General features: G+C 30.7%; 4 protein-coding genes across 7 annotated transcripts; 2 read left to right on the plus strand and 2 right to left on the minus strand.

Annotated features, from left to right (window-relative positions):
* Window positions 1-455: 455 nt before the first annotated feature.
* On the minus strand, window positions 456-4,430 carry LOC113854937. 2 transcript variants are annotated; one of them, XM_027486282.1, is made up of 7 exons: window positions 3,942-4,430; window positions 3,756-3,833; window positions 3,592-3,672; window positions 2,561-2,715; window positions 1,719-2,469; window positions 977-1,649; window positions 456-768 (listed from the first exon to the last, which is right to left on the minus strand). In XM_027486282.1, the coding sequence occupies exons 1-7, from the start codon at window positions 4,365-4,367 to the stop codon at window positions 644-646; spliced, it is 2,289 nt and encodes a 762-aa protein (XP_027342083.1). In that variant the 5' UTR covers window positions 4,368-4,430; the 3' UTR covers window positions 456-643. The 2 variants fall into 2 exon arrangements, with proteins under 2 accessions (XP_027342083.1, XP_027342081.1); XM_027486280.1 differs by having other exon boundaries at window positions 601-768; window positions 977-2,469; window positions 3,942-4,421.
* A 2,820-nt stretch (window positions 4,431-7,250) lies between these two features.
* LOC113854339 (histone H4) lies at window positions 7,251-7,978 on the plus strand. Of its 2 annotated transcripts, none has more exons than XM_027485281.1 (2): window positions 7,251-7,313; window positions 7,411-7,978. In XM_027485281.1, the coding sequence occupies exon 2, from the start codon at window positions 7,448-7,450 to the stop codon at window positions 7,757-7,759; it is 312 nt and encodes a 103-aa protein (XP_027341082.1). In that variant the 5' UTR covers window positions 7,251-7,313; window positions 7,411-7,447; the 3' UTR covers window positions 7,760-7,978. The 2 variants fall into 2 exon arrangements, with proteins under 2 accessions (XP_027341082.1, XP_027341083.1); XM_027485282.1 differs by lacking the exon at window positions 7,251-7,313 and having other exon boundaries at window positions 7,448-7,492; window positions 7,544-7,978.
* A 1,147-nt stretch (window positions 7,979-9,125) lies between these two features.
* Window positions 9,126-9,533, plus strand: LOC113855960. Its single transcript, XM_027487588.1, has one exon. The coding sequence runs from the start codon at window positions 9,126-9,128 to the stop codon at window positions 9,531-9,533; it is 408 nt and encodes a 135-aa protein (XP_027343389.1).
* Window positions 9,534-12,870: 3,337 nt separating this feature from the next.
* LOC113854030 (receptor-like protein kinase HERK 1) lies at window positions 12,871-16,591 on the minus strand. Of its 2 annotated transcripts, XM_027484836.1 has the most exons (3): window positions 16,387-16,591; window positions 16,249-16,297; window positions 12,871-16,142 (listed from the first exon to the last, which is right to left on the minus strand). In XM_027484836.1, exon 3 carries the CDS (start codon window positions 16,044-16,046, stop codon window positions 13,533-13,535), a length of 2,514 nt encoding a protein of 837 aa, XP_027340637.1. In that variant the 5' UTR covers window positions 16,047-16,142; window positions 16,249-16,297; window positions 16,387-16,591; the 3' UTR covers window positions 12,871-13,532. The 2 variants fall into 2 exon arrangements, with proteins under 2 accessions (XP_027340637.1, XP_027340636.1); XM_027484835.1 differs by having other exon boundaries at window positions 12,871-16,297; window positions 16,387-16,573.
* Window positions 16,592-20,695: the final 4,104 nt, after the last annotated feature.

Below are 20,695 nucleotides of genomic sequence, written 5' to 3' on the forward strand. Positions count from 1 at the left end.
ATACTTATCACAGGAACAAAAATGATAAATACATTCTATAAATATCAATTCCATGTATATTAAACACGCGACACTGACCGAGGCCTAGGTGCCATCACTTGTTAAGTAAATAAATCCATAGCAAAAAATCCTAGTCGTCTATGCAGTCCTAGTTTCTGATAAGACGCAGATTGGTTGTAAGTCAAAATTCCTAATATTCACCGTTATTATTGACATGATACTAGCAAATTAAAAGCCCGTATCTATATTGTTTATCATAAGAGGAGACTCCTCACTTTGGTGTTCAAAACTTCAAATTCTGTTTTTCCAAAATCTTCCGTTCCATCATTAATTACTATATTAATAATTTAAAGAACGATATAAACCAAATAAATTTGTACATGAATCTTATAAATCATTTAAAAATTTAAACGATCAGCAATAAAAAAAAGGAATGGAATTGTAAATATTTCTTTCTAATCACGGTTGTTATCAAATATATTTCAACATCTTGCCTATAGTTAAAATTCACTTTAAAAAAAATTAAAATGAGTTGGCAAGCAAGTATAATGCCAGTCCATGTGGTAGCGTTAATATACATTATAAAGAATTAGTTCATACCTAAGCCATGTAACAATAATAATCCAGAAACAAAAGAAAAAGATTATTTTAGCTTAGTTCTGCTTTTACTTTTTTTGCCTTTCTTCTTAAATAGCATCGGATTCAACAAACGCTTGAAGGGGAATAAAATTGGTCCACGAGATGTCCTTCGCTTCTCCCTCAATCGACCTGATGATAGCAGAAATATACTCAATTAGACATGCATCACAAAACTCAGTGGAAACATGCAAGTGGAAAATATGCACTTACAGGGGAAGCTATGAGAAATAACACAGTCACGGAAATGAAGGGATAAGTACAGGTCAAACTACATGAAAGATTCAAAATTTGACATATAGCTTTGAATAACCAATTAAAGATTCAATGAATGGGATACCTGATACAGAATAAACCATGGCAAGTTGTTCAGAATCAGAGCTCACTTCACCAAGATTTTTATCTTTCATTATAATTTCTGGCGATGAATGTTCTACAACTGTGGAATTATCTTCCACTTTCATCTCATCATAAGAAGTTGGCTGTTGCATCTCATTATGTTGAACTGCATTCGTATCCTCAATGTTTAATTGTTCATCCTCCATTGAAGTTTCAGAAGCAGATGAGTTAAACTCCAACACCGTTTGCTTTGCAATTTTTAATAAATCTTTATTTGGCAAAGTTTCGCACATCGTGTCAATTTCTTCAATTAAATTGAGATCAGAACCTTTCTTGTTATTATGATCAATATTGTGTGCATCATCTATTTCTGCATCTTCTGAAGATCCATGCAGTTTCTTGTTCTTGTGTGGTTTTACATTCTCCAACATTTTGCTTGGCATGTTCGTGTCTGATTGTGAATCAACCGCTTTTGCTTCAACCAGGATACACCCAACATCGGTATCAACAGAATACTTGAGTCCTAACTTTGTGCCATTTGTTGAAGTGTCTATCTCCATAGAATTGAAAGCCTCTGTTGTTGCACCGCGTATATTTTTCTCCAAAAACTTGTCGCTTTGTTTCAGTGGTTGAGAGCTTTCATCTTGCTCAGGACTAACACCAAGTTGGTTGGGCTGCAAAGTTAAACTGTTAGGAACAGGTGTAGACTGATTTACTTTTCCAGCAACAGGGACAAAATTTACCTTATTATCTTGGAAAACAGGGAAAGCATTATTTGCAGGTAAGAAATCCTTGATTTGAGAACCATGAGCTGGAGGGCTCTCGGCCATTGAAACAGAGTCTGTGGCATTTGCAGTTTTTGATGCTTGGCAGGAGGCTAAAAAAGATTTATCCATGTTATCTGTCGGGACATCTGAATCAATAAATTTTTTCAGCTCTAACCTGGTGGCATTTGTTGGACTGTCTATCTCCTTAATATTGAAAGCTTCAGTAATTCCACTATATATATTTTTCTCAAATATATTGTCATGATTCAAAACATGACATGTATTTATAGCATCTGATAAGGAGTTTTCGTCTTGCTTGAAACAAACATCAAGTTTGTGGGGTTGCTCGGTTAAGTTGTTAGATATAGATGTTGACTGATTTAGGTTTTCAGCAACAAGTGGGAACTTTACCGTATTATCTGGGCAAACAGATAGAGCACTATTTGCAGGTAACAGATCATTGATTTCAAAACCTTTAGATGGAAGGCTATCAACCACTGAAACAAAGTCAATGGCTTTTGTAGTTTTTGATGCTTTACAGGAGGCTGAAAGAGATTTTTCCAAGTGATCCAACAGAATATCACCTTCACTGGAGATAGGATCCCACTTCATTAACTCTTGATACTGATCTTCCTTAGAATGAGATGCTACATCTGATGATAGAACTTCTACTCTTATTGCCTCTTTGTAAAATCGCTTTTTCTTTAAAGAATTGGTTAAAAGAATCCTGCAAACCAATCAGAACGATACTCAAGACATCTTAAACATTATCTACCAAAGAACCAAACAACAAGAAAGGATTTTAGCAGATTCCATACCTACAATTTTTAGAAATTGCTGCATTAGCACGCTCCTTGGAGAGTCCAAACAATGACAACAAGTTTGCAACATCACAAGGTCCTCTAAGCTCATTCACTGAAGGAGCACCACTTGAAAATACTATGTTTTGTCCCCGAGTCCAATCCATCAACAACTACATGTTTAATCAGCATGTAAGTTTGTACATGTTTCAATGATGTAATTATAATCACATAAAAGGTTGTCAAAATCATAGGCCTTAACTCTATTTGTAAGACTATACTTGTAAGAGGGTTTAATGATAGACACACACAGCATAAGATCCTACTCTAACAGGAGAGTAAAACCCAGATATGGGGTAATAAGATAATAAGAACTGTATGACAAAAGGTACTGAGGATCAAAAGAAAAATTTTGTGGACAAGTCTTGTAATTTCAGGTGTTTTATATTATATATACATATTTTACCACAGGAACTAATTGGTTCCTTCCAGCCCACAAGGAATCTCTTACCTACCATGTCGACAATTGCTTTTAGCTTAAAACAATAAGCGATAGCTATTAAGTATATGCCCATTCACGCACATACAGAACCAAGCACAAGTTTGTCTCTATGTCTAGACTTTGCTTGACAGGTTCAGGCTACACAATTGTTAATTAACCTATTTCGAGCATAAAGGAGGGGAATTCCACATATTCCTTCATCAATAGGAACTCTAAGTACACATTCAATTCAAAATGTTAAATCTTTCTTAATTGGTAAAACACAAAGTAGAGGTGTCATCCCTAAAAACTTTTAACAACCTATCAGGCTTCAAAACACATTTCACCGACTCAACTTAATAAAAAGAGAACCATCTTAACAAAGACTCGTGATACAAATGTTTGTTTGAGCGTGAAAGTATGTCTACTAAACGATGCCACAAAATTTATTAAAAAAGCCATACACAAATGACTTGCCAATAATATCAAAAACACTACGAGAAGCGAAGTACACAAATCAGCAACGATAAAAAATCTTCCAACGAATTCACAGGGAAGTGGCAATCACCTTGGCACTGGAAATTAACTGTCTCCTAATTTGAATATCAGCAAAAAGACCTGAGTACGTGACTTCAAAACAAACCCCACGCTGTGTATCAATAAGAACGTGTTAATTTTTAGCTCCATTTTTTGTATTTTCAGAAAATCAGAAGCCAAAACTCAAGAACAAACCTGAGTAGCTGCTTTAACCATAGGCTGCTTCAATCTAAAAGGTAACTTAGCTGAGAAATCAACTGAGATAATATCTACCTGCAATAATTTTCAACATCAAAATTCAAAACCAATACACAATCACAATTGAACTACAATGCACATTTAACTTTCAATAATCGATCATAAACGCGAAATTTAACGAACCTCCATTCTCTCACAGGCGAGATCAAACGCGGTCTGATTCGACGGCTTAACGGCGACCAAATCGTAGGTCTTCAAAATAGGGTTACCAGAATTGAGCGCCTGAGCCTGGGAGGGGCTATCGACGCAAACGGTGAGGCGCGTGTATTGACGGAACGGAGTTGATAACGGAATTCCGAGAAGCTGACGGTGGAGCTTTGCGGATAGAGAGAGAAACGGAACGACATTAAGGAGAGTGGAAAGAGAAAGGGGAGAGATGGAACAACGGTGTTGATCAGACATAACGCCCTTAATAGTGCGGTTATAAGCGATTCCGGTGTAACCTAACTCCATGGCCTTCACCACTAGTTTCGTGCGATTGCTTTGTGATGTGGCCTTGTTAGCGGGTGAAGGTTCAGGGTAGGGTATGTTCAGGTCGAAGTAGCCCATGGCTGTGGCTGCACAGGGGTTTTGGCAATGGCAGCACCTAAAACCTCTTATTTTCTACACTCTAACAGACAAAAACATGTTTCCAAATATTTTATTTGGCTTCACCATGAATTTATATTTTTTATTAAAAAAACAAGAAATATATGACTCTGATATTTAGAATGCATAGTTATCTTAAATCTTTAATTTATATTTTCAAAATTTTTTTAAAAAAAAGATGAAACGGATAAAATTAGGTTGATGACTATTTAAAAAAAATAGACAAGGGCATCAAAATTTGTTACTTGATTTTGATTTATCAATTCATCTTCACTAAAGTAAAGTTTGATTTGACTCTTCTTTTTCAAAAAATTTTAATATGCAATTTTTTAAGAAACGTTAATTTTTTAAATCATTAATTTTTTTTTAAGTTATAAATATGTTTGAGATAATAAATATATATATATATATAATTTATATTAGTGTAAAGATTTTTAGATTTAATTTAAAATTTTTATTTAATTTATATTCAATAATTATCCGTTAAATATAAATTAAATAAATTAGTATAAAAAGATTTTACTTATATGTATATATATAAAAAAATCTAATAAAATAAAGAAAAGTAAAATTAATTAAAAAAAATTATATATAAACTAATAATAGTATAAAATTGAAGTAGATATTAATTTTTCTTGTTAGAAGTTCTAATTTACGAGATCTCTTAACATTATTTTTAACTGAATATATAACAAGTTTATAACTCATTTCAACTGAAAGTTTTTTTATCAATTCAGTCTCTATAAAAGAAATCTTATTTCAACTCAAATCACATTACTAAAATCAATACTGTATATAAAAACATACCATTTTCATTAATTTTTTTTCATGTTTCCTTAAAAAATAGCATTGATTATTATTTTTCTAATTGAATAATTTAGAGAAGCATCCCCTCGTGACTTCAGCGAAACTTAAAAAAAGAAAAGAAAAAAAGCTTTCAATGTTTTGTTAGGATTGAAGATTTAAAAGAAAGAAAGGTAAGACAGGGGGAAGAAGGAAGAGATATAGATGTTAGGACGGAGAAACAAGGGAGATGGAAATGACTTTTTTAGTAACAATTATTAATAAAGAAAAAATATTTAAAGAAAATAGGGAAGAGATGTGGAATTTTTTTTTTATTATTTTAAAGGATAAAAGTATTATTTTTTTAACTCAATTATTTTTTATAATTAAATTTAATATATATTTTTTCATTTTTCTATTCTTACATCAAACAAGTAAAATATCTTTCTTTATCTTATATTTCAACTTATTTATTTATTTTGTTTCAATCTTTAATTTACAAAACATATAACAAATCATTATTATTGTGAGAGAATATTACATAATTGTATTTATTAAAATTAAAATTTAATCCAACTAATTTAAAATATATATATTATATTTCAATTTAATTTAATTAATATTTTTAAAAAATTAAATTACAATGATCTGAACTACAATTATAATATATTTATGTCGTTTTTATTATATTTTGATATAAAAAATTACTCAAAATTATTGTAATGTTATGTAAATATATAATGCATTATTTTCGTATATTTTAGATGATAATTTGTTTCAGTTAAAATGAAATAATTTTATAATAAATTTATATTTAAATTAAAAATTTAATCTAAATTAAATCTATATTTTGCAGTTAACTTTTTAAAATTATATTTAATAATATTAGTGGCAATTTTTATTGGTGACATTAAGCATTTGTCTATCAATTGAAATATAATAAGAAAAAAATGTTAACTTATCATAATTTTTAGGCTTATTTATCGATATAATGTTATGAAAATGATACGAAGTAGCTAATCAATAATTTAGTCTGAAGAGTGTAAAACACTATCCTTAAAGATTATTTCGTTGTAATAAAAAATTATTTAGAATACAACATACTCTTATTATTTGAATGTACAAAACTCTCAATAACTAGTAAGCTCCATCAACTCATAACTTAGAGAAATAAATATAATAAAAATATATGCATATTTTGTGCAGTTTTCTCAAAAGATTAAAATATTTTAATCATTATAATTGCACAAATAAAAGTTACATATAACTGAAGATATGATTAATAATGATAATTAAATTAGAATAATAAAATTAATAATTAATAAATTATTTTAAAATATAATTATATTATTTCTAACGTATAATGATTTGACTTTATGCATATATCATATGATATATTTTACTCTATTTTTATTTTGCAAAATTTCATTAAAAAATCATAATATACTTAATTTATTATGTTAAACATAAAATAAAATAAAAATGTGGTATATGTTTATCTCATTGTGTTTTTATATATCAAGCTTTCATATTTTGAGCAAACAAATTTTCGTAAATTCACATGTACTAAACACAATTTATGTTTTAGTGTAATGATAATTCTTATAAATTATTTTGCTTATGTTTGAAATCAATCCTATATATATATATATAGTTATAATTTTTCGTGATAACATTAAATATTAAACTAATGTAAAATATCTAGAATATGTTTTTGAACGTTCTATTAGGTAAATAATAAAATGTTAATTAAAATAAATTAATATTTATTAAAAAGTAACTTTTTTATCAACAAAATTGCTAGGCACTGTTTGATTCGCGGCATCCATCCCTGAAAAAGGATGAAATCCGCGGGACCTAACCCGCCAACAATAGGAAGCACTTTTTTCAAACGTAGCAATAGAACGACCACATCCACGTCATCGATCCGCTTCCGTCTCTTATCTGATCTAAACCGTACATAAGAAATCAATCAACCGCCCAAAATGCCTCGGAGAAAGCATCACACGGATCGACACAGTAACCCTCACTCTCACCACCACCTATAAAGTGCATCCGCGTCAAGTTTCTTCTCTTACCATAACTCAGTTTCTCGTTTCTACTTTCAAATTCTTCCTCCTACAGGTAAATTGGTTGCTTCTTTGTTATAATTTTTATCTTATGATAATGATTTTTTCTCCTCATAAATTTCATTGCTAAAATTTGTAGTTTGTGTATGTAGGTTTTGGTTTGACTTAATCGAAGTCTTAAGCAACAAGATGTCTGGCCGTGGAAAAGGAGGCAAAGGTTTGGGAAAGGGAGGAGCGAAACGACACCGTAAGGTGTTGCGTGATAACATTCAGGGAATTACGAAGCCAGCGATTCGGCGTTTGGCTCGTAGGGGTGGCGTGAAGCGTATTAGCGGTTTGATCTACGAGGAGACTCGAGGGGTTCTGAAGATCTTTTTGGAGAATGTGATTCGTGACGCCGTTACTTACACGGAGCACGCTAGAAGGAAGACCGTCACTGCCATGGATGTTGTCTATGCACTCAAGAGGCAGGGAAGGACCCTCTATGGATTTGGGGGTTAGGGTTTTCGTTTTCTATGCTTTCTTGCCTCTGCGATTTTTCTTGGTGAGGAGAAGTCTTGCTGTCAAGAAAGAAATTGCAACGATTGGGCCTCATGGGCTGGATTGGATTGTTAGTGCTGTTTGGAGTAAGAGAAAAAAACAAATTAGGAGCATGCTTTGTGTTATAGGTAGTTTGCTAGCTCGTGGCAAATCAGTGATGTAACTATTCTGTTGCAATGTAGAATCATTTCTGTTTTCAGTTCTCTATTTGATGGTTCTTCGCTTGTTTTTTGTGCCTTCTAGCTCTTCTGTTTTCCTTTTTATTTTTATTGGCTCATGAGTATAGACGTAACTTTGAGGATAATAGAAGTTTTGATAACAAAACAAGTGAAATATAATAACAAATGAGAATGAGGAATGGAAATGAGAACCTATGTTTAAAAATTTGTGTGGTTTATGTTGAAATGTTTTTGGTTCTTAGGTTCCAAGATTAAATTAGGATCCCTTGGTTTTTTAGTTCAATTTTTCCATTGAAAAATCACACGATTGATGAAATTTATAGCACATAACGTCCCCAAAATTGAAGGTAGACATGTTGAGTCAACGGAGAAGAAAATTCTCAGGTGGATTTTTTTTGTTGGGTGGGGTTTGGATCAGGGTCGTGTGGGGTATATTGTCACTTGGCGCAGGGGACGGCCCCAATGTCATAAGTGATTTGGGCTGCCACAGTAGCTTTGTTTGTTGCTGCGGATAGATATGAAAGTGCAAACAGGTTGGACACTTATAGTGCGAGTACTCAGTTTTGGCCCGGTTGATTAGGGGGCTATGTTGGGCTGGACAAAAAAAAAAGAATTTGACCATAATAAAAGTAGAACAAAATTTAATAATTAATACATAAAAAATAAACTAATACTCTTTAAAATTTAAAATAAATTAATAATTATTTTTTATGGATCAAGCGTCGTCTTAATTTATTCTGTCTCATGATTGCAAGATTTGTTTTGTAAAGGAATCAATTTGATAATGAGAAATTTAATGAGAGCATTTAAAGATTTTATGAAATCCGAAAAATGTTCTTAACTCCTTGGAGAAGCATTGTTGGGATAGTCTATTAGCAGATTACAGCATTGACAATGCTAAAATATCATTGCTAATGACAGGTTGACATGGAATATCCATATTATAGTTCGATTATTAAAAAAACTGATTCTGTCACATCCCCTCGCACTTATCTTGTACATACAATTGGACTGTATTATTTCTTTGGTGACTAAGAATTGGACTATATAAAAAGCAAAGCTTAAGGTTAGTCATATACTATCCCATGCCTCTCACAATGTAAGCAGTGGAATTAGGGTAGTATGCTCTGGAATCCTTCCCAAAAGCTATGGCCTCAGTTTGCATATCTAACTGTGTCAATGATACAAATCTTCCCGTTCGACCAACCTTCTTAAACCTCTACAAGTGGCCAGAATCTGATGTAGAATTTGTGAAGACAGTGAAGTCTATTAATGAAGTGGGTCCTCATAGTAGAGCAATTGATAGTCTCTCATGTAGGCAAAAGTACTTGAGGAGCTATAAATTCTCAAAGAAGAAAGTGGGTATCCCTGAGAAGACCGTCAAGTGTTTGATCACACTCAAGGAGAGTGTGGTTTGTGCTAGCAATAGATTAAATTTCAAGGGTAAGTATAAGGTTCTTGGGAGGGCCAAGAATGTCACTGATGCTGCTTTCTCAATCTTTCACACCTTTCTACCTTGCTCTTCCAAGGTTCATGTGCCTCATCATCGTTTCTAATCTTCTCTCAGACCACCTTTCCTCAAATCATGATGCTACAGCTGTTTTCACCTGTGATCATGCGTGAGATTTGAATAAAAATTAATATTATCGTTACTTCGTACGTGTCATTACTGTGTTTATGAATGTCCTTTTTAAGTTCCTACGAGTGATTATATTACAAGTATTCTGGTTGTACAAATGTATTCACCTCATATAGGTCTAACAAATTTGAGAAATTAATATTATAATATAAGCTATATGATTAGTTGGTATTAATTATGTATGTATGATTAAATGATGAAAATTAATTATTGTATGATTTGAATTTAAAATAATTTTTTATAGTTAATAAGTCTTATAATCAATTAGAACGAGTGTTTTATTAAGAGTTGGTGTAAAGTAATTAAAAACATAATTTTTTAATTTTGCAAGGAAAGTCTAATAAATTATTTAAGAAAACAGTTTTATCAAATTTTGGACATTTTCATTTATCTTATTATATTAATATTTTTACTTTTAATTACTTTTAAATAACCTCTTAATGTTTACACAACCTTATCTTATCTTTATTAATCAACAAAAGAAGATCTAAATTTCTCTTTTTATAGTAACGATTTAATTTGATAAAGATACGATTGCCTATGCGTGGAAGGATTAGGGCTAATGTTGTCGTTGGAATTGCCGTCGTAATAGCCGGCAGAGGCACGTGGTGACAAGTAGGGTAAAAAGATATTGCATTAGTAATATTTTCTGTCTATTAATTTAAAAAATTTAATATCAGTTATTTGAAATTTTAATTTAAATATTTTTAATAATATTTCCATTTGTTATAATTTTATTTAAATAAATTAATAATTATATTTGAACTCTTTTAATAAAATTATTTTATCATAATACTAACTCTGGTTTTATTTTTATTATGATAGTTAGATGAATTCATTCTGCATGAAACATGTAACATGTTTCAAGGCCTTATTTTAACATTCACCTCTCTCCGGAGCCACAATTTAGTATAATTTTATCATTGAAGTTGACATTTTTAACTAGTTTACTTTTTTTTTCCCTCTTCGATTAATTTATATTTCTTTTTTTTTTTTACTCTTATATTTGAACTATTTTATGTAAACGAAACACACTGGCACGTAATAAATAAGTATAAAGAAAACACCAATATATGTAATAATTAATATTGTACAAAAAGATAATTTTCCCAACTTACATAGAGGAATCCATTTTCCTAGAGCTAGAAGCAAATAATAAGTGATGTAAATAAGTTAAACTACTTATTCAGAGTTTAGTTTCGTTTAGCTTACATCAAGCTCATATGTTTATGTCATGTTGAATTTATTTGCTAAATAAATCATGTTAAGATTTTTTTTTAAATTATTTAATAAAAGGTAAGCTTTTAAGTGTTTAGACTTAACAAGTCACTGAATTAAAACAAATAAAACTAAAACAATGATAATATTATTTTTATTATTATATTATATTTTCATTATAATATTTTTAAATTATATATTCATTAATTTATTTAAAATTTTTAACTCGTTAATTTATATATAAGTTTAAGTTCATTAAATTTTAAAATATTTATTTATAAACTTATTTAACAGGTCTCAGTATAGAGTAAGCTTTTAAATAAACCAAACTTAAAAAAAAAATGAATCAAGTTTACGACATTGATTTTTAAAGCAAGCTAAACTAATTCATCACCACTTGTATCTACAAACCTTATACTTGGCTATTAGCTAAATAATGACCAGTACACAATTCAAAAAATAATTGAGATTGGGATAAATTAATTTGAAGTGAGACATTTGAGTTCATGTATTGCCGTACGTAATAACAGCTATCGCGTGTCAATTGTAAAGTGACATTTGATATAAGAAATATTTTAATATTTTTGAAAAATTAATATTGAAATAAAATTTATGTTTAGATAGCAGAGAATAATTTTTTTTCTACTTTTATGGAAATAAAACTTTCTCATCATAAATAAATACAGTTACTGATCTTTCCCTTCTTGATTAACATTCTACAATCTTTAAATAAATAAATATTATATGTATTTAAATATTTTATTCTGAAAGTTTAATGTTTAGAAATTTGATTCTCAGTAGCATAGTTTAATTGAGGATGAGAGATTCTCTAAAAAAAATTATAGGGAGAGCAATGCTTTAGACTCTGGTGGTGTTGTGCTTTTAGTGGCATTGGTAGTAGGTGAAAAGAGAGGTTAGTAGAAGATAGTGGAAGTGGTGGCAGAGGTGCCTGTAAATTGGTTCATCTAGTCATGAATTTCCTTATTAGCATCTCTGACCCCTCAAAAAGAAAATAATAACATTTTTCGTGATAGGGATGGGCCAACCAAATAGAGCCAACAAAAACATCTTTTCTTGAATTTATATTTTGGTTTTGATCATGCGCAGGGAGAAGAATAGGTTATGCATTCTATTGCTTCATTTTCTAATGGTAAAAATGGACATAATAATACTTATCATGACAATTATTTTTCTAGCATTTGCAACTTGAGAAATTTCTTGGTTATTCTATGCATATTTTGCAAATGCATGAACTTACCAATGGTTTTATTTATGGGTCGTTTTATCTTTCTCGTTTAATTATTCAACTTTTATTTGAGACATTTTTATATCCTATAACAGCCATTAAACAACAGACGAAATAAAAAGTTGAGTTTGTAAGTTAATTATTTAACACATGTTTGATTGTGAAAGATTGTTTTTTAGGAAATAAATGTTAGTTTAAAAACTATGTCAAAAAGATTAAAACAAATAATTATTTCAATAAATAAGCTTAATCACAGAAATAAGAACTTATATATTGTCTTCTTCAGTCTATATCATCTTTCAATGTATGCACACCCTTAAATTCAAACATTGAGTCTTGTCAGAAAAAGAATGACAGGAATATTATTGTCGGAAAATAAAAATATCGGAAGAATGTCCTAAAACTTCGGCTTTTCAGAATTTCAAATTGGATTATGCAACAATAGAGAAAATTATAAATCTTACAAGCATAGGAAATTTAAAATATATAAATCATTAAAAAAGAATGAAAATAAGAAAATGCTTTTATATGTTCCGGTCTTCGGTGTTTTTATCATTCCTGTACTATATTACTTAAAGATAACGAAAATGCTTTTAGTTCCATTTTTATTATTTTTACTCCAACTATTTAAAAAATATGGAACAAAGTAAATATAAGGTAGTGTTTTTATAATTATTAGTAAGAACAGAATTAAAAGAATCAAAGCTTTGAAAACTGGAATCAGGTGAGTACCTGCAACACATAAAGGAAAATGACATATCTTACCGAAAGAAAAGTTTTAACTGCAAGAGAAATTGATTCTTGAAATATCCACGAAAGAGGTTAAAAGTATCAATACCACATTATTTGTAAATGCTAATGAATAAAAAGGTACATTGCCAATGTATAAAGATTTAAACCATGCAGCCTGTATTAACAGCAAATACATAAGAAATAAAATGGAGGAAAGTAAATGACTCCCAAAATATAATAAACCATGCAACTCATATTAACAGCAAATACATAATAACAAATGAAAATACAGCATGCTGAATTATATCAGAGAAACTGCATGCTACTCTTATCACATCCTCTCTGGTCACAAAAATATAAATGATACAAAACCAAAACATGTAACCCAACTCTTCATGGTAGTTTAATCAGATAACATTGCCAAACTTGTTGATTCAGGCATTTCTCTTGCTGACAAGGTACATCTGAATAGTTGCACAACTTACCCTGAAGTTTCAAAATAGTCCAATTCAAACCTCGCATGTCAAAGATTTAACAAGGAGATTCCTCTCATACCAATTATGCAAACATGTTTCATTAACTCAAATCTTTCTTTACAAATCTACGAAGTGCCTAATGAACATGTCGGGGCAGAGAACTACTGATCAGAAGACAAATAACAAAATCATAAATGAAGGGTACTGTAATACAGAAATTAGAAGATAGGATATTCAAAGCCATCTATCTACCCTCAGACTTCACCAACTGTGAGAACACCCTACTCATAGAAACACCAGATAGATCATCCACATTTGAACCTTCAAACTGTACAGCAGAAACACTTGCATCATGGTTGAAATTGTTGACCTGTGGAGAGAGTTCACCAATCATATTGGTGCTGTTATCTTCAGGATCACCTTGAACCACAGCCTCTTGAAGTTGGAGAGCATACTCCAAATTCCATAAGACATCTCCCATAGAAGGCCTGTCAACACCATAGTCAGCCAAGCATTTTTCAGCAGTTTCTCCAAATTTCCTAAGAGAATCTGGTCTGATTTTGCCAGCAAGTGTTGGATCTATGATTTGCTCCAACAGTCCTTTCTTCTGCCATTTCATTGCCCATTCAGCCAAGTTTACCATTTCTCTAGGAAGGGATGGATCAATGACAGGTCTTGCGCAAAGAACTTCAAACAGAACTACCCCAAATGAATACACATCTGACTTTTCTGTTAGTTGTTGCCTCCTGAAATACTCAGGATCAAGGTACCCAAAACTCCCTTTGACAGCCGTGCTCACATGTGTCTGGTCAATTTCAGGCCCCTTCTTTGATAATCCAAAATCAGCAACTTTAGCCATTAGGTTCTCATCAAGTAGGATATTGGCAGATTTGACATCACGGTGAATAACTGCTTTAGCATAGCCAGTGTGAAGGTAATGAAGTCCTCTAGCAGATCCAATGCATATCTCAAGCCTCTCTTTCCAACTTAAGCTTGGGAGACCTGAACCATATAGATGACTCTTGAGAGTTCCTTTCTCCATATATTCATAGATCAAGATCATTTCATTCTTTTCATCACAGTACCCAATCAAAGACACCAAATGACGATGACGGAACTGAGATAGCATTTCAATTTCAGTTTGGAATTCTGCTAGCCCCTGCTGGGACCGTGGATTTCCCCTCTTAACTGCCACTTTTGTGCCATCACTTAATTCTCCCTTGTACACTTTCCCAAAACCACCTATCCCAATAACCCAACTCTCATCAAAATTGTTTGTAGCCTCCTGAACTGCCACAAAAGGGACTCGGTACTCGAAGTTTGAAGCAGCACTTATTGTTGTGCCATTAGAATATTTACTTCCCATGGTATGGGTAGTAGTTCCGTCGTTGACGGACAAAGGAACCCATGTCTTTGACTGCTTTTGTCGTATCAACCGTCTTCTCTTCCTGCATAGTACAAAGAAAACTCCAGCCAAGATCACTGCACTAAATGCCCCAATAGTCACACCCACAATCACGCCAACTTTCTTAGAACTTGAACCCGAGGTAATAGCCACAGGAGCTCCTGCTGAGCTAAGACTGCCCATAGAATTGTTCATTTTCATGATCTCAAGCCCATTCAAAATGGCATTAGGATAGCCCTTATTTAAATTAGTAGGGCCAACACTTACGCGAAGTTTATTGCTGACAGCTAAGGCTGTAACCAAATCCTTATAATATGGAGCACCCAAATTATTATTACTTATAATACTGAGATCAAGATTCTGGACAGCAAACAAGGAGTTAACATAAACATTGAAGTAGAGTTCATTGAGAGCTTTACTGACTACATCACAGAAGTGAAGTCGAACAAGGTACTGAAATCCGGGTTCCACATCAAACTGCCATGTCAAATTGAAAATATTACGGGGATCACCGCTCGAGTTCATCTGTGTAAGAGTACCATAAACAGTAGCTGGAGCAGTGTCTTTCGTTGGCCCGCCTGGCTCATAATTAACAGCATCGATATTTGAAACAGATGAGGCAAGGTTAGGTTGCAAAAGGAAACCTTGATCAGGAACCCAAGTTCTTTGGAGGGAGTCATTTAAAGGGGACAGATTTGGACCACCCATGTTAACCCTCCAAACTGTCTCCAGTGCCTGTGTTACCAACCCAGAGTAGGTTGCTGATGGATCTAACGCAGAAGCATCATCAACAATGAGATCATCAGGAACAGAAACAACTTCAATGGCATTCACAAAAGCAGTGGAATTATCAGAAGGGGTAAAGGTGATAACAAGAGTGTCTGAGGTCACATTAACCGAGTATTCCTTCATAACAGGATTTTTCTGCATGTTGATGCTACTAAAAAGCACATAGTTTTGGGTTGCAACAGAGAAATTTGCAGCACTCAAATTGTATTTTTGATAAGTGAATGGAAAGAAATAGAGACGGATCCAGTGTCTCCCCTTTTGCTGAATAGGAAAAGTGTACTTTGATGATCCAGTGAAGATTCTTGCAGTTTGATAGAGAGGTGAATCATCAGAGGAAGAGGCATTTGATTTTAAGGAGGAAGTGGCAAGAATATTTTGTTGTGTGGAAAGAAGATCCTTAGATAAACTATCAGCTATGAAATTGCGGCCATCTACAGAAGTATTTGCAGGTGCTCCACAATCTATAAGATAATTATCTACCGGAACAAAGGTGGCACAGAAGCATACCAAGGGCAAGATAGATAAAGCACAGATAAAGAAGCTAAATTTACTCCAATCAATCATTATGGCATCTAGAAATAAAATGAACACCACTGGGAATGATTTTTTTCTCTTTCAAATTTTTCTCTTTCTGAAGCTAGTCGAATCTTATGAAGATCTCTGGTACAAACAGGAAAAGAAAGTAGTGAGCTTCTACTTATCAAGCACAAAACCACACAAGTCAAGCACACAGAAGTAGAGGGAGAACAAGGACAGAAGATTGAACCTTTATTATTACTCTTACAGCTCCAACAGGACCAGTTTGAACCAAGACACTACAGAGAGCATAAGAGAAATCTAAAGTGACCCTTTTGTTGTTTTCAAAGAAAAAGTTAATAAAAATACTGGCAAGAGAAGAACAAACCCATGTTCAGCAAGAATCTAGCTCAGCACAAGCTGGAATAATCTTGATGACAACCTTAGCTATTGACATATTCATAATTTTTTTTTCCAAGTTAGAAAATAAAATAGAGAGAGGGAGAAAGGACATTAACGGTGGGAACAGGATCAAAACTCAAAAGGGTTGGTTGCAAGACTTTTCGATGAGAGCATGTGATGCAAGTAGAGATTAAACAATTTGAGATAGGTGAGGTGAGTGTGTTTAGGTAACTTGTTCGAGAGCAAAAAACAGAAAAAGAAAGATTTTTGGCTATAATTATAATTATTATAAGGAAAGTGTTAATAAAGACTAATTTTAAACAATTAAAGTATTTGTTGTTATATTAAAAATGTTATGAATGTTTTTTAATATTTTTAATATTTAAAAAATCTTAAGAGTTGATGAAAATAATATCACTATTACAACATAAATTAAATCATATTTGGCAGATGAAATTGACTACATTTATCACATTATTATTACAATTATAATAATTTTTTAGTAAGGTGAGGAACCGACGAGGAATAAGAAAAGGCCGTTGAATTTGTTTAATCATATGGTTTTTTTAAAAGGTAGTTTGAACTTTATTATTGTATTAAAAAAATTGACGTTTACCTATGAGCATGGATGAACCAGATAACAGGTGGGAAGGTCATGTGAAAGTAATCAAGCAAGATAGTCTTGCTAACCTTGCCAAATCCCAGGAAATGGACATATGAAATCTAAATCTAATCAAAGTGTAATCTTAGTCACGTAAAATTGAAGTTTGTCAGACACCATCAAAGACAAATTTTCAAAAAAGTTAGTAAGATTAATTTACAATACCCCCCTTGGGAGTTTGTGTGGATGAAGTAATTTTATAAGGAAAAAAAAGTTGAGGGAACTGATTTTGCATAAAGTAAAGTTTTAATTCGTTTAGATTTTTTTTGTATTTTAGTGAGAGAGAAAAAATAGAAGAGTGAGTCTAAAAAAAATCACTTTCCTATACCCGTGAAATGAATACTGAAAAAGTAAAAAGGGACTTTCATTAAATTTTTTTAGTGTTAGATAATTTTTAAAATAATATCAACATATTATAAATTTTAAATATTAAAAAATGTTACATAAAAGTCTTATTTTTTATTAAATTTATTTATATATTATTATCATAGAAAATAATTTTTTTACAATTTGTTTGTTTACTTTTTTTTCACTCATTTAAAAAAAATAGTTCTACTCATTCAATTAATATTTTTTATTTTTATTTCTTATTATCCAAGGCCAGGAAGTAATTAGTGAATGTGCCCTCTTTCTTTGTGGAGAAATACAATAAATTCTTACTCCATGTCAAGTTTGAAGGTTATTACCAGACATTGCCGATTTGTTAAAACATTTACACTGCAGTCCACGGAGCGAAGTAAATTCCATCTCATCTTTTGTTTATTACTAAAATAGTTACAGTGAAATTGAAAAATAAATACTAATGATTTAACATTGATTTTTTATTTTAGACTTCTGATTGAAGCGATAACGCTTGGTTTTATTCTTTCCGTACTTTGTTACAAACTAATTATAACAAATTCATAAATATTAAAACATTGTTACAATTAATTAATAGTCTTGAATTTATATAAAAAACAATTTAATTTTTCAAAACCATCTTTATTTAAAAATTTACTAATTTTTTATCTTAATTTTTTAATCCGTCTCTATAAATAATTGTTTTGAGAAAAAATAAAAAGCACGCGTTTAAATATGTTTTAAATTTATTTCAACTGACAAAAAGGGAAAATGACGATGCTAATATGTAAATATCTCTAGTCACTTTCTTATTATTTACACATCAACGTTGAATACTTTTTTTTTTCCCAAAGTGAATCACCGAAAGAACATGGGGATTTTATTTTCATACGTAATAAAAATACACGAGCAAATTTTATATTTAAACAAATTATAATTAAAAATTTATTAAATCGAAAATTTGATATTTAACTCAAGAAGCAAGAAACCTTTTCCATTAGTAAATTATCTCTAATAGTAGAAAATAACATATATTTAATTTTAAATTTTCATAATTGAAATTATAACAGACTTTTAATTAATTTAACATAAAGTATATTATCATTTATTCACTTTACGATCAGTTTGGAGGGTGAGCATGATAGAGGAGATAATAGGTAACGTGTGGGGAAGGTGATATATGTATTTAACTTAAAAAGATTGTCCGAAATTTATTTTTAATTAGGGTTGTAATTTATTAAAAATTGTAAATAAAATTTATGAAACTAGAAAAAAACAATTTTTATAATTTTAATAAACTTGAATTGATGCCAAAAATATATTTTAAAAAATTAGAAAAATTGATGATATAATTATTGTTTATAGTTTTTATTGTTTTTGGCATGGGCCTGCAAACTGTATGGCTCGCTGGTTGGCACCTGGCAAGCGTATATGGACCCCCCTCTGATGACCCTTATCCCTTCCTTTGTTCTTTAAAATATTGTTTTCGTTTTTCAAAACCCTCTGGCCACGAAGGGTGAAACCAGGGTGCGTCGTACAAAAACAAAATGTTCAGTAACACAATTTTAAACATATTTTTTATTAATTAAATTGTGAGTTTTATATTTAAATAATTTTATATATTTAATTTAATTATTTTTCATATATTTATAATTTTTAATAAATTAGTAATTAAAACTATATTTAAAAAATATGTTGCTGCAACTTCGTGCCGTATTGGGTCGGGTCCCATTGCACCTTCCGTTATTCGTGCCGCTAATTTAGGGCAAAACAAATAGAATCAGAAAATACAAACGTGTATTCAGATTTTTCTTTTTAGAAATAATTATTAAAAATTGTTAACATATACGGCCAATTTGAGATGTAAAAATGTAGGAATATGAAATAACGTTTATGGTCTCAAACCTAATATTTATTATTTTTAGTAATTGTTTTTTTCTTTTTTTAATCAACTATACTTAACAAAATTTAAGAAATAATCTTACTATGCTTTAAGTGCATAAGATTAAAAAGAATTGTTAGAAAAATAATTCATTGTATTAATAATATAAACAATTATTTCATCATATTGCTCCCGTTTTTTTAATTCTATCCTTTTGATAAAGGTAATCAAACATTCTTTACTAAAATTTATTCTAAGTACATTTTCAGAATCAAGTAATGAGTCTAGTTACATTTAAAAATCTAAATGATAAATGAAGACTTGTTTAAATTTTAATAAAAATATAATTTAAATTAATTATGCATATATTTTAATTATATCTGATGATTCCAAATTAATTTTATTCAGTCTTAAACTACACGTACACTAGATAAGGTGGGATGAAGTAACTTTGATTGATAAAAAAAATATTACTGCTATTTGAATATTTTATAATGAAATTTTGTACAAAATTTATTTCATTGCACATGGAGTTGACAGAATGACAATAATAATATTATTTTATGGGTTCTTTTATATGATTTATCTCAGGAAGTATTGTTGATCTTTATTATAAAATATTTTATAATTATGTGAAAATATTATTATAAGGAGACAGGGTAATTTGACCTACAAAAAGTTTGTTTAACTTGTATACATATATTTATATGGTTGTTTCATGCTAATTTTTTATATTTCAAGTATTAAATATTTTTGTTTACTCAAACACCTTAAAAGAGGATAAGTAAGATTGAAATTTAAAATTTAAATCATTAAGCCTTACTAACTGAAAATACCAAAAAAAAGGTCATGTGTCCAAGGAGTTATACTTTAATATGCATTGAAATATTTTTAACACAGTTTCTTACAACATTTTTTATGTATATATTTTCGTCTCTTGTTATTACATTGTTTATTTTATTTTATAATTTTGTTATAAATAAGTTTACAAAAACATTATATAACAGGAATTTTTATAAATATTTTGTTGTAGTGTTGTTTCCTTCAATTTAATTATCTGAACATTTTTTTATATATATATTAATCTGAGCAGCGTGTTTAAACATTTGCGCTTGTTTTTATATTTTATCATTTTTTTTTTTGTATAATACATCTACATTTGAAAAATCTAAAAACAACATGAAGTGTGAAACTTGGAAAGAATAAAGGGCAAGTACTCACCATTACCAAGTGGGATCGTGGGAGCAGAATAGAATGACCATAGACCACCGACATCAGAAACTTCCATGTCCATGTAGGACATTCCCATTTGCTCTGTAAGAATGCAGAACGTGAAAACCACTTGCATTTCGTAGTCAACTAGGACCATTTTGTCATTATCATATTATTATTTAAATGTAAATATTATATATA

Source organism: Abrus precatorius, unplaced genomic scaffold (assembly GCF_003935025.1).
Source record: "Abrus precatorius isolate BTA unplaced genomic scaffold, Abrus_2018 Scaffold11, whole genome shotgun sequence".
Taxonomy (NCBI): domain Eukaryota; kingdom Viridiplantae; phylum Streptophyta; class Magnoliopsida; order Fabales; family Fabaceae; genus Abrus; species Abrus precatorius.

Bases quoted from the DNA above. Each gene is read 5' to 3' on its own strand.
- LOC113854030 (XM_027484836.1), bottom strand. From the start codon at position 16,046: ATGATTGATTGGAGTAAATTTAGCTTCTTTATCTGTGCTTTATCTATC.
- LOC113854339 (XM_027485281.1), top strand. From the start codon at position 7,448: ATGTCTGGCCGTGGAAAAGGAGGCAAAGGTTTGGGAAAGGGAGGAGCG.
- LOC113855960 (XM_027487588.1), top strand. From the start codon at position 9,126: ATGGCCTCAGTTTGCATATCTAACTGTGTCAATGATACAAATCTTCCC.
- LOC113854937 (XM_027486280.1), bottom strand. From the start codon at position 4,367: ATGGGCTACTTCGACCTGAACATACCCTACCCTGAACCTTCACCCGCT. The intron at 2,716-3,591 runs GTGATTGCCACT...TTAAACATGTAG, and splicing joins AGTTAATTTCCAGTGCCAAG to TTGTTGATGGATTGGACTCG. The intron at 769-976 runs GTATCCCATTCA...TGCTATCATCAG, and splicing joins CATGGTTTATTCTGTATCAG to GTCGATTGAGGGAGAAGCGA.